The sequence below is a fragment of the Sarcophilus harrisii genome, chromosome 3 (assembly GCF_902635505.1).
Source record: "Sarcophilus harrisii chromosome 3, mSarHar1.11, whole genome shotgun sequence".
Lineage (NCBI taxonomy): Eukaryota > Metazoa > Chordata > Mammalia > Dasyuromorphia > Dasyuridae > Sarcophilus > Sarcophilus harrisii.
Window position 1 is genome coordinate 524,012,636 of NC_045428.1, and position 18,934 is coordinate 524,031,569.

Below are 18,934 nucleotides of genomic sequence, written 5' to 3' on the forward strand. Positions count from 1 at the left end.
CTAAAACAATTAAAGAAAATGTAAGATATTTCACCCCAAATCATTGACCTAGAAAATAGATCAAGGAGTGATCATTTAAGAATAATTGTACTCTTCCCCCAAAAAACAATGACCAAAAATAAAAAAGACCCTGCATATTACATTTCAAGAAATCATGGGGGAAAAAATGTTCACTGCTCTGAGAATCAAGAGGGCAAATTTAAAAAGAATATAGGTGCCATCCAAAATGAGAATTTCTAGGAATATCAAAGTTGAAACTTGGGAGTTCCCAGGTTAAAAAGGGGAAAAATAATGAAAAAGGAAATGAAATAATGAAATTTCTTCAGAAATGAAGAATTTTAAGTTCTGAAAAAATGTATTCAGGGCCAGGTGAGATTTAGCCGCTATCATTATAAAGGAAAGAAAAGTATGTAATACAGTATTCTAAAAGACAAAAGCCTAGATGCTTACAACCAAGAATAATTTATTCAACAAAACTAAATATAATTCTACAGGGCTAAAAGTGAAGCTTTAATGATATAGAACTTTTAAGCATTCCTCATGAAAAGATGAGAACTTAGTAAAATCTTGAAATATAGAACATGTGTATAAAGAGAAATATAAAAAGGTAAATACAAGTAATTAACTAAAAAGGACTTTATAAGAATGTAGTGTTTGAATTTAAATAGGTAAGGAGGGGGATGATACAGCATCCTTTAAGACCCATGAAGTCAGTATTAGAGAAAGTCAAATAAGATAGAAAGCCTAGAAGTCATTTTTTCTTATATTTGATTATCTTAAAAGGGGGAATTTAAAGGAATGAGGAGGAAAAAGATATACTAGGGAAGAAAAGTAAGAAAAGGAAAGGATTTATATCTCACATCAAATTGGGATATGAATAGACAAAAGAGGTAGGAAAAATTGATATTACTTGAACATCACTTGGAAATGATGCAGATGTGAGCAGTATCAAGAAAACAATTTATACCATAACAACATTATAAAAATAAGCATTTTTGAAAAAAGTCAACCATGATTCCAGAGGTCCATTGATTTAGAATATTGCCCATTTCTAGAGAAATGGGAGTAAACTAGATATGAAAAATGAGAGATGTCTTTTTAGACATAATCAATGGAGGAATGTATTTTGTTTGACTATGTGGTTTTTGTTACAGAAGTTTACTTTTTCTTTTCTTTTTTTTAATAGCAAGGAAGGAAGGTGTGAGACAGGAGGAAAAGAAGGCAGATACTGATTGATAAAAAAATTAAATTTAACGTCCAAAAAAAAAAAAAAAAAAAAAAAAACACCTTAAGAAAAGGATTTCCATCTTGCTATGTAGTTTTAATAAGTACATGATTCAATAAAACAGGGATTAAGAAATGGACTCTTTATCATAGTTCTAACTATACCAATTATGATAATGCTTATTCTCTCAAAGCACCTTCTGGGTATTAGGGTACCCTGAGGTTTGTAAGGTTGTCTTCTTCTTTACTGACATCCATTCAGCCTCCACTCTTAGGGGACAGTGATTAGCCCCCTGCTTCCATTTAGCCATTTAACACTGATCCGCCTTTATAAATGGATATGTACTTCATAGATAGAGCAAGAACAAACATGCATTTTTCCCAATACCTCAGGGACATTCTCTTCCCACATCACTTTGGTCTCTGAGGGAAATGGGCTCAAAACCTAGTCCAGTTCCTAAATAACATCAGTCCCATCAAAGTTCATGTCCAAAAGTGGTATTTCTGCTGGAGGAGTTCTTGTCTCCGCTACCACTGGGCTGGGCTTCCAAAGGTCACTCTTTGCTTCTTGGGACTCCAGACTCTAGATGCCAGAGACCTTTCTGACCTTTTAAACTCACATAGTCAGAGGTTCCAATCTCCTTCTCCTAAAAGGAAAAACAAAAACAAATGCAGAGGTCAAAGACCAAAGCCCTTTCCTTGGGCCTCAGAAGGGAGAAGGCTCCGTTGCTTCCCCCACCCCAATACAGCCTTGTCTGCTAGGAAAGGAGTCACCAAATGAGGTAAACAAAATGAGATGAAGCAGCAGCTAGGCCTTTTGGAATACCTCTAGGAAGATTCATCAAAGAACCTCTTCTTCAACAGGTTCCCACCTGTACCAATTGGGCAATATCTCTGGTCTATCCAAGGCACTTTCCTTAGATATTATGACTATCCCAGAAGCAGGCTCCCAGCCTCTCCATGTGAAGAGATGACATCCAAAACATGCTGTATCTGTGCCAGAATACAATGGCAAAATCCATTGGGGCCAGTTAGCATTTCATAAGGGAGAATGACATTTTTTTTTTATTCAGACTCTAACAGAGAACAAAACTGATAATAGGGCCAGTTGGATTCTTTAAAAGACCTTGTAAAATTATCTTAAAGTGCTTGTTTTCAACTTAGAATCTGTTTCTTATTCAAAAATTATTTTAAATTCTTATCTGGATAGAGTTTAAAAAAAAAAAAAGATTGCCTTTGGTTTTATTCCTTTCCTCCAATTTTTTTTCTTTACTCAATTTATCAAAATGATTTTTTAAAAATGCAGGTCTGACCATATTGTTCCCCCTCCCCCTACTTAATAAACTTTAGTGGCCCTTTTTATCTCTGGGATGAAATAAAAATATCTTGTTTGGTATTTAAAGCCCTTCACAACCTAGTCCCTCTTACCTTTCCAGTCTTCTCACACTTTATTCCTCTCCATTGATTTTGCAATTCAGCAACACTGGTCTTTACCCATGGTGCTCCATTTCCCAACCGTGTGCATTTTCACTGGCTGTCCCACATATACAGAATGCTCTCCCTCTTCATCTCCATCCACTGGCCTTCTTGATTTTCTTAAGACTCAAATCCTAACTTCTGCAAAAGATCTTTCCTATACTCCCTCTATAGCTAGCCTTCCTTATGAGATCACCTTCCATTTGCACAGGATATTAATCTATTTTTACGTTTTACATGTTGACTTCCACATTAGAATAGGCACTCCTCAAGGTCAGAGACTGTGCTTTTTGTCTTTCTTTTTATTTCAACTGCATAGCACAGTGTCTTTAACAGAGTGGTGATTAGTATTTCTCATTAACTGAGAACCCAGGGCTAAAAAACGGAAACCAGAGATGGAGAATTTTGAGGCTGTGTAGGTCTTATGACACTTCATCATTCAGCTGACTCCTTGCATTGCTACCTAGTCACTCATAGTTATGGGAAAAGGAGGATGAGATAGCAACACAGGCAACTTCTTGTAAGTGAATACCAAGAAGCTGGGTAAAAGTAACCTATTAACAACAGAGATGCTGGGTAGTACTGCCTTTGTTATCTAAGATAAAAAGGAAAGCCAGGGATAATTAAAAAACAAAACAAAACATAGTAAATCAAGCATCCTGATTTTAAACACGAATTTTAACTGACAAGGAAGGTTTTCAATGAAGGGGATATGCAATAAGAATTGTTCATAAGATTATCTTGTCATAGACTCAAGTGCAGGACCTTAGTAGTCCCACTGTTCAACAGAGAGGAACAATAGAGGATAAAGTAATCCTGAATGGTCTTGTCCAAAGTCTACTTTCTTCAGTGTCATTGACTTTTCACCCATGGTTATTTAGAGATGCAAAAAAAATCACTTCTGTCTTCCATGGGTCAGGAGATTGTGGAAGAAGAACCAGAAATAGGAACAAGAGCTTAGGGTAAATGGAGATGGAATTGCAAAGGTTAGAGACTGAAGAATTTGAAGGAGGATAACAGAGCTGAAGCAAGAAAAGGAATAGAGCCATTGGAGCAACAATCAATTCATCAATAAATATTTATTAAATACCTACTATGTGCTAGGCATTGTGCTAAGCATTGATGAATTCAAGGAGAAAACAAATTTTGGCAAAAGTACTTAAGGAGTAAGAACAGAAAAAGTTTAAGGGGTGGCAGGAGGGGGGAGGCAGAGAATGAAAAGAACTTGATTGGATGGAAATTTCATCAATGAGACTTAATGTCATGCCCAAACTTTGGCTCTGGAACAATAGACCTGATTCAAAAAGGAGCAGTGGAGATAAGAGGTAGGGGGTATGAAGTAGTAATTCTATTTTAAGGAGATATGCTCATTTAAAGAAATTCAGAAACCAGTGGTAAGATCATATGGATCAAAATCAGAGAGAAACAGAAGCAATATCATCATCTAAATATCATGCAGAACACTTAGGAAGAAGAATTAAACAAGTTTGGGAAACAGATCAAAAATCTGGCATGGAGGTCTGTTTCAGTAGTAATGGAGGGCATTTGTTATCTAGATAATTGTTAGATCTCTCTTCCTCTGCTAAAAACAAAGCAATTAATCATTTCTTATATTTCCTTAATGAAAATGTTATACTTCCAAAACTGAAGAAATCAACAAGAGGAAATTCTGTTCTGGATCTGATTCTCTACAACAGGGAAGAACTGTTTACTAAGATGGAAATGACGAGAACCTTGGGAGGAAGTGACAACAACACAATATTAGAATGGTAGAGAAGCAAACTGGAAAAAATTTTGACTTATACCCAAAATTAGGGGAGAGCAAGTTTCAAAAGATTAAGAGAATAAAGATAGACAGAAATTCTGTGTACTAAAGTTCTATAGGATATTAGCTCAGGAGGTACAGGAAATTAATTAAGAATGAAATTCTAAAGACAACTTTTTTTTCAGGCTTACTATAATGCTTCCAATACAATGATCTTAGCCCTACTCCTACTACCTAGTAGGAGTATTTAATATTGATTTGCAAATATAAAAGACTAATAGTAAATAGTAAAATAATAGCAGATTTTTAAAAGACACAACTTACACATTTCCTATGAAAGACTTCTCTATCCCAACTCTGCTATTTACAGAGATGGTTGAACCTTTGATCTTTCCATCATCCCAAAATGCATCACTTCCATGATTATCTAATCACAATCTGTTGTCATTTTATTTCTCCCTTGCAACCTCAACCCTGTGACCTTCAATCCCTTGACCCCTGAGTTCTTTCCCAGGCCCATCACCCCAGCCCTGGCTGCATTTTCTTCTGGTCCGCATCTTGACCCTTTGATAAGCCCATTCAATTTTACGCTCTCTACTTAAGTCCCTTGCCCCCTTACCTTACCTAGTGTTTTTGCCTTGCTGAGCCTTAGGCATGGGTCTTTCCCACCACTTCTACTCACGTGCTGATGAATAAAAATGGAGCAAATCATGAAACTGATGAGTGGTTCCACTATACACAATCTCAACTCAGCCCTTACAACAAGGCAATCCTTTTACACCTCCCTAATTGACTCACTACCTCATTTGCCACAATTACTTTTCCAAACCTTTTAATCTTTTCCTCAAACTTATCATAATTTCCCTCCACTACTCAGCCAGCTCATTTTTATGTCATATTTCACTGGAAAAATAGAGGCTCTTTTCTCCCTGCTTCTTCATCTACTATCATTCAGACTACTATCATTCAGATAGTAGCCTTCTGTAACTATGTCCCCCATCGCAGTCACACATGAAGAGGTGAGCCTTCTACCTGCACAAGTGACCTCCCTCCATATCTCACTGCCAGCAGACTGCTCTACCACCATCCCCTCTCTGACATCTTCAGTTTTCCCATCTCCTGTTACATGTCCCTGTCTCTCTTATCCTGAGGGTTGCGGGGAGAGAGGGGAGAGGAAGGAAGAAGACTTGATCCTTCCATCCCTAATAGCAACCTCCTATTTCTTCTTTTCGTGAATAAACTCTTCACAAAGGCCATCTACAACCAGTGGTTCCATGTTTTTCCTCTCACTCTAGTCTGCCTTCTATTGACCACCTTTTCTCCTTGATACTTTGTTCTCTCTAGGCTTCTATATTACTCAATCCTCCTTTTTCTTCTATCTGGTCTTTCCTTCATGTTCACTAATGATAGATATCCTCTAGAGGGGTTCTTCTCTTCTCTCTTTTATATTATTGCATTTGGTGATGTCAACAAATACAATTCTCTATGCTGATGATTCTTAGCCCTAACTTTTCTTTCAGCTTCCAGACTCGTGTCTCTAACTGATTATTGGACATCTTTAACTGGATGCCTTATAGATATCCTAAAACCACAGATCCAAAATTGTATTCATCTTTCCACTTAAACTATCCAATCTTCCATCAAGTGCACCTCCAACCTCCTCCTAGGCTTATAAATTAACTGTTATGCTCATTTCCTCACTCTCATTCCTTACTCCTTCCCCATATCCAATTTAATAGTAAGTAAATAGTAAAATGATAATAGCAGATTTAAAAAAAAGACCTTTGTAACATTTCTTGCCCTGCTCTCCCCTCTGGTTCAGGTTCTCTTCACCTTATACATGAAGTCCTACAAAAGCCTTCAGCTTCATCTTCCTGATTCACTGTTTCCCACTCCAGTCCAACCTCCATTCAATCTGTCAAACAAATCTTCATAAAATGCAGATCTGATCATGTTACCTCCTTCCCATCCATTGTTTCTAGGATCAATAGAAAACCCTCTGGCACCTAATATTCTTTATAAGTTATCCTTCTCCCATCTTTCCAGTCTCTTACTCTCACATACTCCATCATCCAGAAATACCACATTTTTATCTCCTGACTCCCAGCCTGGAATTATCTCCCTCTTTTTTCGGCTTCCCTGGCTTCCTTCAAGTCTCAGCTAAAATCTCACTTTCTGTCAGATGCTTTTCTCAGTCTTCTTTAATCTTAGTGCCTTCCTTTTGAGATTATCTCCAATTTATCTTGTGCATGTATTTTGTTTATCCATAATTGTTTGCATGTCGTCTCCCCATTAGACAATGAGCTATTTGAAAACAGGGACTAGTTTTTGCCTTTCTTTTTATCCCCAGCACTTAGCACAGTGTCTGGAACTTAAAAGCTTGTTGATTAACACAAAGAAAAATAATTTCAGTAAGAAGAAAAAAAAACAAGTTGCCCAGAGAACTCAAAGTGGTTGCACAGGAAACACATCAACAAACTTCCATTTTTGAATATGTAGACAACAGAATAAAGGATAGGTTATGACATAATAGGTAATAGCTTAATATTTATATAGTGCTTACTGTTATTCATTAGGAACTGCACCAAGTCCTTTACAACTATTATCTCTTTTGGTCCTAAAAAGAACTCTAGGAGTTTAGGTGTTATCATTCCCATTTTACAGATAAGGAAACCAAGGCAAATAAGAGATTAAATGATTTATCTGAGGCTGGATTTGAACTGACTCCACTCTATCCACTATGACAACTAACTGCTCCAATGAATACAATCTTGGGACAAAATTCTACCAAAAAATCATCAGAAATACAAAAGCTCAGAAGGAGTTACAATTAATAAGGCAAGACAAACAAAAAGATGAGTCCTTTCCATATGTTTTTGTGATACTGGGGTAGAGTGGGAAAGAGAATGAAGAAATAAAACCAATATTGGGGGAGAATGGTATATTGTCAATTGACAACTGTAGAAAAGTTCTATTTATTCTGCCAAGGAGAATGAACATTGACTAGGGAAAGGACAAAACAAAAACGTTAGATGATAGAGTAATGCAATTATGTATACCTGAATTGACACAAACATGATCAGAAAAAGAGACAGTGATCCAAGCTAACAGACTATGTTTAGGTAGAGCTGTTTCGAATTGTATGTTACATTTATTTTTATTTTTTTTTGAAAAGATACTATAATGACAGAGTGCCAGTCATTTTCAGTCATGTTTGACTCTTTGTGACTCCATTTGGGATTTTATTGGCAGATATACTGGAGTGATTTGCCATTTTCTTCTTTAGCTCATTTTATAAGGGAGAAAACTAAGGCAAGCAGGGTTAAGTGACTGCCTGAGTTCCCATAGCTAGTATGTGTCAAGGCCACATGTGAACTCAGGTTCTCCAATGCTTTATTCACTGCACCATGTAATTGCCCCTAAAGAGTACTTACTACCTCTGAAGTTCTGGAATTGTTCCAGACAAACTACTTCCTAGAATGTTAAAAGAACTAGTAGATGTGATCAATGAGTCACTTTGAAAGATCATGGAGATCATGAAATGTACCTGCAGTGTTGGAAAAGGTCATTTGCTTTCCCAGTTTTCAAAAAATCATAAACCAAAGGCCTGTGAGTTAGACTTGTTTTCTAGGGGAAATTCTAGCACATATTACTAAAGAAATGATTAATGGTATCTAGAGAAAGAAGTTGTAATACAAAAGAGTATGACTTTGTGAAGAACGTGTTATATTAGACAAACCTTATTTCCTCTTTTGACTGGGTTTTTATCTTGGAAGAATAAGGGAATGCTATCAGTATCATCCACATGTTAAAGCATTTGATTTAGTTTTTCATGCTTGAGGAAGATATGAAGAGATGTGTTACATGATAGTACAGTGAAGTATATTTGAAACTGACAATGAATCAAAAAATTAATCGTTAACAATTTGGTATCATCTTGAATAGGCTCCAAAGGAGTATACTTAGGTCCATGTTATTTAACCATTTTATTATTAACCATTTATTAACCCTGACTTAAAGGGATAGATAATATGCTTATCAAATTTTCAGATGATAAAAAGTAGGATAACTACCACACAATGAAATAACCAGGATTCAAAAACATCCTGACATACTAAAACCTTAGGCCAAATCAAATAAATATGATCAAAATAAAGATAAAAAATCTTGTTAAAAATAAAATCAACTTCACAAGTATAAGTAAAAGAGGCATACATACACAGACAGCTATTCATTTGAAAGTAAAAAAAACCCACTAGATTTCAATAGACTATCAGTTCAATCTGTCATTTGTATGATACTGCAGACAAAAAAAAAAAAAGTAATATTTTATGTTGTATTAAGAGGTATATAATCCAAACCTACAAAGCTAACAGTCCTGTTTTTCTTAGTTTAGATCAAAGCTTCTTAAACTGTGATTCATAACTGAATGTGGAGGTTACAAAAATGTGATTATCAATAAACATTTGACCTATCTATTTTATATACCTATATATTTTTGATCCCTTAAAAATTTCTTGGGCAGAAAGAGTTGCAAGTGGACAAAGTAAAACTTGCAAAGTCCTCCATGAACTTGGACAAAATGAAATATACTGTATACAAAGTAATAACAATGTTCTGGGATGACCAGCTGCAAATGACTTTGCTACTCTCAGCAATACCATGATCCACAACTACTCTGAAGGATTTATGATGAAAAATTCTATCCAAACTCAGGAAAGAAAATGTGTCTGAATACAGATTCAATCATAGTCTCTCTTTTTAACTTTATTTTTCTTAAGAGTTTTTTTTTTTTTTTTTTTTTTTAGAGTGGGCTATTCTTTTCTTTCATGTGACTTACAGAAATGTTTTGTATAACTTCACATAGTTTCTTAATAGGAGTTGGGGGTGGGGATAAGGGAGAAAATCTGGAAGTTTAAAAAAAATGCAAGTGGAAAAAGTTTAAGAAACACTAATAGAGACCACTTCTGCATTTCAGAGTCTGTGTAAATGAATGTTCAGATTAACACAATGAGAATGATGATGTGAATTTGTTATTGTTCAATCATTTCAATCCCCATATAGTGTTTTCTTGGCAAAATGGTAGAGTTTCGTCTGTTTTCTTGGAATGATTTGCCATTTCTTTCTCAAACTCATTTTTCAGAAGAGGCAAAGCCTCTTTGTGTTGTGATGTGTCCAAAGACACAGGGTTAGAAAATATCTGATGCCAAATCTCTAACTCAGATGTTCGGGCTTAGGACTCTTATCTACTTTGCCACCAATTCATGCCAAATCAGGATCATATGGAATAATTAGGAATTCTTAGACTGGAAAAGAGAAGACTTAAAGGAGAATGTGATTATCAAGCACATCAAGAGCTGGAAAAAGTCTAATTTTGTTCCAGTTGGCCCAAGTGGTCACGAAATTACAGGTTGAAATTACAGACTCAAATTAGGTTTGATGTAGGAAAAAACTCCCTAACAATCAGAATCCATGTAACTGCCCAGGAAAATAGGGGGTTTATCCTGATTGGACAGCTTTAAGTAAAAACTAAATGGCCACTTGTAAGCTATATTGGAAAGTGGATTTTAATTCAAAAATAATCTGGACTAGTTGCAGTTCTCTTTCAACTATCAATTACGATTATGCTAGTTGCTTATTATTAGCTTATGGTAATTCCATCCCTTTCCTCCCCCAAAGTTCTGCATTGTAAAAGACTCACTAGTAGAATAAATCAGAGAATGTTCAGTTTTAAGGAAAAACAAAGGATTACTTCAAATACAAATGGAAAGAATGAAGCTGGAAACAAGCTATTTGGGAAATGAGTATCTCTCAAAGATGAACACAAATCTGGAAGAATGACTGTCAAACACAAGGCCCAAAGCCACAAGTCACCTACAAAATTCCAAAGTACTATGGGAACCAGATCAAAATGTAATTGGGAAATGTGAAACAAAATAAATAAAAAAACAACACAACACCTTATTTGTGGTTTTGTGGCCATTATGTGACCCTGTTTCTGAGCTTGACACTATTGATGAAAGGAGAGTTCTCTTCTATATATCAATTAGATTACAATTTCAATGATTTCCTTAATGTACTTTTGCATTATCTGGCTGGGACTATACTCTTGTCTATCAATATTCCTTTTCTCATCAAATAATCCCAGCTCCCTTTGCTTTATTTCTATATTGAATTAATTTTCCTGGTGCTAAAAAATAGCTGTTACATTCTTCATAACAAACTTTTTCCATTCTTGACCCCTTTTTTCTCAAGAAATGTTTATGCAATCCCATCTCGAATCTAAATCCAGGTGTTTCTGGTAGCATTTGTGCATGCACAATGCAAAGAGTACATGCTCTATGTTCACAATGAAAGCTTCAATGAAGTCACATGATGCAACACAGGCAAACACTACCAAAAACACTCTGGATTTATTATTCACTTGGTTTTTAATTAATTTTGGGTCACTATGTTCAGAAACCTTTTACTGTTGCCAAGTTTTTTATAACCCCTCACTTTTAGTTACATGACCCCAACCCAGTTTAAGAAGCTTTGCTTAACAGGAGATAAGTCATCTCTCAAATGTATCTACTACATGAATTACATGTAATATAGTTTAAATTCTAAATTTTCATCCTATTGTTAACTCTCAGTCTGTGCCTCCTCCTCCTGCCATGCACAAGAAATTCCTAAATTCGTACATTAGCCAAAAAAACCAAACAAAGCAAAACTGTTCTCTTCCCCTAAACCAAATAATGTGTTCAAATCTTGAACATGGAATTTAATACTTCTTGTATGACTTGGGTCAAATCACTTCACTGGTCCTCAGTTTCTTTATTTGTAAAATGAAGTGATTGGATGAGAGAGAAATGCTATAGAAAGTCAAAATTATCATCCTAATGAAAAACTAAAACCAAATAATTTTCGTTTACATTATCAGTGCCAGTTTCTCTTTAATAGTGTGGATTAGGTTCCTAATATTTTATGACATTTGAAATTGCATTTAGTTCAGACTCTTATTACCTCCTTGCCAGGATTACGTTCGTAAGGTCCTATTTTCCATGCTTTCAGATTCTCTCAATTGACTTATCAACAAGTTTTTAATAAGCTCTATGCCAGGTATCTTCTTGATAAGACTGGAGACAAAAAAAAAAAAAAAAAAAACAAAAAGAAAAAACCCAAAAACAAAAAAAACCACTTCTGCCCTAAAGAAGCCCACATTCTAGTTTGAGACATGTAAATTCTTAGATAATTCAAGATTGTGAAGTGAGAATACATGAAAAGTAATCCTGGGGAAATGGCTGTGTAAACTGGGGCGGGGGAGGGAGAAAAAGAGTAGAGATTAGTACTCATGTACAAGGTAGCCTTTGACTTAGGTTTTGAAGATGAAGATGAAACCTCCCAAACATGGAGGATAGACATGGTAAATACACAAAAGGAGACAATGGGCAAGGAACAGCAATTAGGATTGTGATTGTAATAGAGTGTGGAGGAGAGCTAAGTGGGAATGTAGAAAGAGGCCAGGTTGGAAAGAGCTCAAAATGCTCCTCAAAGGGCTTTGTATCAGATCCTGGAGCTAACAGGAAGCTTCCAAAGTTACCTGAATAAAAGTGACATTGTTAGATCCACACCTTAGGAAAATCACCTTGTCAGCTATGTGGATGATGGATTGGAGTGTGAAGAGATTTTAACCAGGGAGAACAAGTCATTGCCAAAGTTTAAGAGACAAGTGATAACCACCTGAATTAGAGGTAGCTAGGTACTCACATCACCAAGGAGACTTAGGATAGATATTGTGAAAATATAATGAGAAGATACCACTGCTTCCCTAGTCATCCAGGTGCTATCTTTAACAAGAATAGGGAAGTTTGGAAGGATAAATAGAAAAAAAAGGAGAGATGACTTCTGTCTCACCCACCAATTTAGAGTTGTCTACAGGACATCCAATTCAAATGTCCATTGCTAATGATGAAATGCTCTGAAGCTCAGGAGAGAGACTAGATGTGGCCTGAGAATCATCTGTGGAGGTAATAATCGAACACATGGGAGCTAATGAGATTACTCACTGAGACAGTATAGAGAGAAATGGGAATAGGGCCCAAGACAGAACCTTAGGGGGATATCCAGAGTTCATAGATATGACATGGATAAAATTCTAGCAAAAAAAGGAAATTAAAGAGCAATAAAATGGGTATAATTGACACCAATTTCACAAAAACTTGAGATCCCTCTCTAATCCTTTACATAGTTACCAAAATAATCTTCCAGATGCCAAATCTGACCAGATGATTTGTATGATCAAAATTTAACTTTTTAAAAATAAATTCTCTATTGTCTATGAGTTGAAATATAAACTTCTTTGTCTAATACTTAAGGCCCTTTGTATTCTAACATATCTATTTTTTCAGTCTTATTTCACATCAATCTCCTACATGCGTTCTACTTTCCTGCATAACAGTACTACTATTTACTAAATTTAATAGGTGTTCACACAGGCCACCTCACAACTCTCTCCATCAATGAATCTTTCATGGCTTTCTTCAAAGCTGAAGAAAGGTACTACCTTCTCTGTGACATCTTCCCTCACAGCTTAAGGTTCTCTCCCATTTCCATCACATTCTACCTTATTTACATCTTGTCTATGTCATAAATTCTGTCTTTGTATTATTAGGCTATAATATAAGGTCTTGTATGTAGCAGGTTCTAATTGTTTTTACTATATAATATAGCCAATACCCTGATACATAACACCTTTGACGTTGGTAAATTAATTGGATTATATTTTGAGGTATACCATATCAACTCTCTTTCCTCTCATAGACTTTACAATATTTTGAGTGGATACTTAACTTTAGGGGAAGACCAATATCATTGCCTAAAATTCAAACCTTTTGGTAAAAGTTATGGATCCTTGTTCTCTTGAAATTATTTTGAAAGTGAATTCAATTAAGCCAATGGTATGATACTATCTAATTTCTAGCCATCCAGGAAAAGTTTAACTTATATATTTCATGAAATTTTCACCAATTCTCTCCACCTCACATAACTAACACCTCTCAAAATACACTTCTTTGATACTTACCTTACAGGACTGTTGTAATAAAAGCCCTTGGCAAATCTCAAAGCACTTTACAATATGAGTTGTTAGAATTCTACATTAGTTTTCTTTGTGCTTCATGTTTCGATATTAAATTAAGCTCCCTGACAAGAGACCATGTCTATTCTCAACTGTTTCTTCTTCTAGAATCTTGCCCAGTTGTACAGAATTGGTACTTATTAATAAATGTATTCAATTGAATTATATTCAAGCTCATTAAATATCCTTTATCAAAATTACATAAATTGCTTCAAGTGGTGGAACTATTGCTAGGGAAAATGTAGGAGCCATTTTATCAATATCTATTACTCCTCTTAGTTCAACAGATAAAATCTCAACCTCAGTAAATGGTGTGTATATACACAACATACATGCTGAAAACTGAGGTTACCTTTCAAAAAACAAGTTCTAAATGAAAATCCCACAGCAAAGCCAAAATGTGCACCACACACACCACAAATGGATCAATCAACTCATACATTTCCAAACATTAAAATCCTTATAATCAAATAGCCATAATACAAATAAGTAACTCACAGTTTTATCTTTTCTTGGGTATAGGCCAAGATGACCTTTATGTTTCTGAGGCAATTCACAATGCCAGGATTGAAGTTTTAGAAGATGGCACCAAGGCATCTGGGACAACAGGTACGCTTACACAAGGTATAGAAAAGTGAGAATTTACGTGTGGGACACATACTTGTGTTAAATGTGTCAAAGTTCAGGTTATTGTGCCTTTTTTGAATTTTATTATATTTATTTACTTTATTTGAAATTTAAGTGTGATAATCTATGTTGAGTTCAGGGATAATTGCAATGCAATACAATGCAAGAGCAATGAGTTTGCAAAAATGAAAATGAAGTTAGAAAGATATAATAGCGCCACTTTTAAAAAAATTTCATGACTATTACTATTCAACAATAATGTGTACTTTTACATTTTAAATTTAATTTCAGCACAAAGTAGCTTCTGCCTTGAAACCTATTGTTAGAACTTTGCTTTCTTCTCATTACTGACACTTAACCACCTGACCTTCCCTTCTGCCAAATATTAGGTTAATTTCAATTTTTGTAAATAATATGAAACTAATGTCATTAGAATATCTTTTATGTTCAAAAAATAAAAAATATATTTTATTTTTCAATTTAAATGTAGTCTTTCTTCTGGGATGCTGTGAGAGGTAGTAATTTTCCATTCACCAGTCACTTCTGGCAAAGGTTTAAACCTATTTAAGGACATGATATAATAAAGATTTCAATACTGGACAAGTGGAATCGCTAGATGACCATCAACCTATCTTCTATCTAGTTCCAGTAAAATCCTAAGAACAGATTTATCACATTAATTCCTCTATTTCCTCCCATCTTTCCGACAGCTCTAGTGCTACTGAGAAGATCTAGGACTCCATTTTTTAAGGCAGACAGACCATTCATCTTTTTCCTGAGAGAATCCAATACAGGTACTTCAATAATTTCTTTGATGAGATTCACCAATTGCACACAAATGATTGGGCTCTCCTATCTAAACAAGGGCTCACCTGTTTTACTGTTAGATTTAATCTGTTGCACAATGAAATGACATGTTCTATAACATATGAAAAAAAGATAAGCCATTAACATCCATTCTGTGTCAACTGTGAGGCTTTGATTTGGGTTCCTTCACTTATCTGAAGACTCTTGGCCTTAATTTCTGAGGCTGTGTTTAGAAATCATTGGAGGCACTAATCCTCACAATGACTGTAGGATCAAAACAATTCAGTGGCATGCTGACTGTTGCTTATATTTTTGGACTGAAAAAAAGTATGAATATTAAGAACATTTGCTTGGTTCATCAGTGATTTCCCAATACTAAGTCCAACAACTTGGGGACTTAGGCTACTTTTAGTCCACTAGAGTGCACCAGAGCAATTCTTGACTACCTGAAGGGAACCCCTAACATCATGAAAAGAAAAGTATTAATCCAAGGAAGGCACTTTGAGGTGCATTTAAGATCATTATTTATTTATTTTTCCTGAATTTTCTATACTGATTTTCAGCCAAAGAGCTGGACCACCCATCTTACATTTTCCACACTCTTGTTGAAATAGCACAAGAAACAAAATATCTTTCCCCTAAGCACTTTTGGGCACCACACAGCTTTCATTACATAGGCAAATTTACAATATAAGGCCTTGGCAAGTCAGAAGAGGCCGAACCTCTCAAATTTGGCAAAATTGAACAGTGTTTTGTTTCTCTTTGCATGCATAGCTTAACTGTTTGCTTTTTCCCTCCTTTGGCAATCTTTAACATCCCAAGAAGGAAAAGGTATTTTCAGCAGACTGGCGTTGGCAAGTAAAAAGGAACAAAATGGAATAAGACTTAAATCAGGCAAAGGTGATCTAACTGGACTCAACATTAGGCATGATTTTTATCAACAGAGGAAAATGATAATGTTTAAGAGTTTAAATAAAAAAATAGGTACACTTAGGGAAATGTTTACTATACAAACTTGCTAGGGAAATTCTGTCAATAGCATTTTATCTGAGAATTATTAACTTTATATGGTTCCTCAAGCTGAAAGTAAAAAGAATATTTTCTAATGAAACAGATGAAATTAATTCTTTAGTAGAAGGTAATCTCTGTAAGAAGAGATTCATAAATATACTTCCAGTATTTTGACTTTTGGCAGGTTTGGAGTGAAGGTGGCAATATGTGGAAGGAAAAGGCAAAGCCATTAACTCCTCAAAGGCAGGAATTTAATGAATCCTCAGCAAATGGCTCATCCCAAAGAACATAAAACTAAAGTTAATTTTGGGCTGTCTCTCTGAAACAACAAAATATAACAGGGCAGAAATACAACAGAATAGCATGGCCAGGGTATGCCCTGCTATGGCTAGCTATGAGGTCATGTTCAAAGTTAGAGGTTCCCTCTGAATGAATGTAATCTTTTTGGAAAAATTACATCAGAACTTTTAAGATGTGTGGAAGAACAGAGCACTGTCTCAAGTATCCAATGAGATGCCAAAATCACTGCGTTAATCAGGAATTGCAACGTGAATATAAAAATCTATTCAAAAGCAAGTTCCTGAGAGTTTAAATGGTTATTTCAAAAGCCAAAAAACAATGAATACACATCAAAGCACTTTTAGGTTCAATTATTTTCTCTCCTTCCACCCCTAACAACCTCTAAAAAATTAAATAAAAAGGTCTTTGCTAGTGTCTCAAGTTGGTAGTTAAAAGTTCTAATGGAGACAGTAAAGGTGGTAGAGGAATTTGCCCTGACTGCATAATTTTAGGTTAAAATAATTCAACAACATTATTCTAGATAGAAGTACATTAAGTTGATCATTTTTATAGCTGTTGAAACTGAATTCCAAAATAAGGCAATGGGCATGAAGATAAATGAAACATAACAAAAAGGACTAGGGAATTGGGATAATGTAAAACTTGAAGACAATCAAATCTTTGGGGCCAGTCTTACAAATTGAATCGAGGGGCTAAAATTACTTCTTTACTCTTTGCCGATAAATAAAATTCCACAATTAAGAATCCACTCCTTTGGCTTAAAAGATAACAGCTTGATAAAATGCGAATATCCCTGTAAAAGTATCTTCAGCCTTGTAAGACTGAATACAGTATAAATGAATTTACTCTCTCCTAACACCACTAAGACACAACATAAAGGCATTTAGACAGCAGTACGAGCACTGGAAACAGTAGGACACAGACTGTACTTACTGACCTAGAGAGGCAAGCGGATGACAAAGAGAATGAGGGGGAATTGGGAAAGAGAGCTCCTTTTGCTAGTGACAGCCTGGGGAGAGCCAGCTAATCTAATTTAAATTGAGTGTGATGACTTAACTCATCTTCCAACAGATAACATAAAAGCAGAACTGACATACCTAACATATGGGAAAAAATGTTTACATGATCAGTTATTGAAAACCAAAATGAAATGAACCTGTTCCACAGGTATTCTGATAGTCCTATCTAGAAGGAATATTAATTAAAAGACTTCACTTTGTCTATCCACCTCATATTCAGCTTTTACGATTGAAACTTAAATAGCAAGTCAATTACTCTAGTTTTCATTTTGCAACAATTTTAAGTGACTAACTTCTCAACAGTGAATTAGATGCTACTTTACTGGTAGATATTTTGTATAGATCAGGGGTTTTTAAAAGCTTAGAAAAATAATAAGTAGCATTGTATTAAGTATTTATTTTTATTCACAGGTTCTGTCCTCTGTATTGGAAGAGTTACAAATCCCCTAGAATAATAGGTTTCTTCACTTTCCTCTGTGCATTCAGCTTTCTTCTCCTCAACGAAATTGTGACTACTTTTATTACATCTGAATTCTTCTGGGATAAAGGTGTGTGACTTGAATGAACTTGAAAACTCTTAAAAACTACTTAACATGTTATCATGCACTGATTTTTCTTTTACCCATCAACTTCTTATTTTCTTTTGGCTTATTAAATACATGTGGAGACCATTAGCAGTAAACCAGTTTTAGTGGCCACCAAATTTCATAAAGTATGTAGAAGAAGCAGTAAGACTGAGCCCAGATCAGTGCAAACAAAGTCATGCTAAGGCCTCAGGAATAGGATATATATTCAACCTCCAGTTAGCCTTGGCTAATTCACTAACTGGTGACTTCTACTTAACTAGTAGTCTCTAACTTTATGCAAGGTACTGAACTCAGCAGTGATTACGAGCCAAAACTACAATCCAGAAAAACAAGTTCCCTTCTTTACTTTATCAATAAGATCTTGAAACATGGAAGAATAATCTGAAAATATCTTGATTCCTCTCAAATTCAAGCTTAATATTTAATAGGCTACTAGAAGACTAGATCCTTTTCTTGATTACAGCAATCTTTGAAGCTCTTGCCTTAAACAACTGGAACCTTCAGTATTTAATTCAAAAGACTGACTAGATATCTGAACCAACATATTGTGTGAGATGTATCACAAATATCTGCCTTCCAGCCTTTCATAGTTAACAGCTATTTCTAAACAGAAGAAAAGGAGAGAAGAGGAAGTATAAGAGCTACTAATTAAAGCTCCAAGTTTTTATTCCTTGAATTCCTTCAGGCATTCTTTCCTGTGCCACATCTCTCTGGTCCTCATTATATGTTTGCCTGTGTGCCATAGGTATAGTTTTTCCCTGTAATCTGGAGATGGAGTAATAATGGAAATATGTTTAGGTCAATATTCTAATGAAACAATCAAATTATGTAAGTATGTTGCAAGGATCTTGATAAGACTATGTTGAACTCTAACAAACACAAACTTCAAAGAGTATAATATTTCTAATACTAAAAAGATGATGCCTTAAAAATTATGCTGATCAAGAATTTTCCTTAAAAGGATTATTTTAAATTTGACTACTTCCTAAAACACACAAGA

At 35.1% G+C, this 18,934-nt stretch overlaps 1 protein-coding gene across 1 annotated transcript in view; it reads left to right on the forward strand.

The window, feature by feature from the left end:
* SERPINE3 (serpin family E member 3) overlaps positions 1 to 15,123 on the forward strand; it is a 38,466-nt gene extending 23,343 nt beyond the window's left edge. Inside the window, exons 7-8 of the mRNA XM_012545270.3 lie at positions 14,106 to 14,192; positions 14,921 to 15,123. Of these exons, the coding sequence (XP_012400724.1) occupies positions 14,106 to 14,192; positions 14,921 to 15,123 (290 nt within the window). The remainder of the gene's footprint in view (positions 1 to 14,105; positions 14,193 to 14,920) is intronic.
* Positions 15,124 to 18,934: the final 3,811 nt, after the last annotated feature.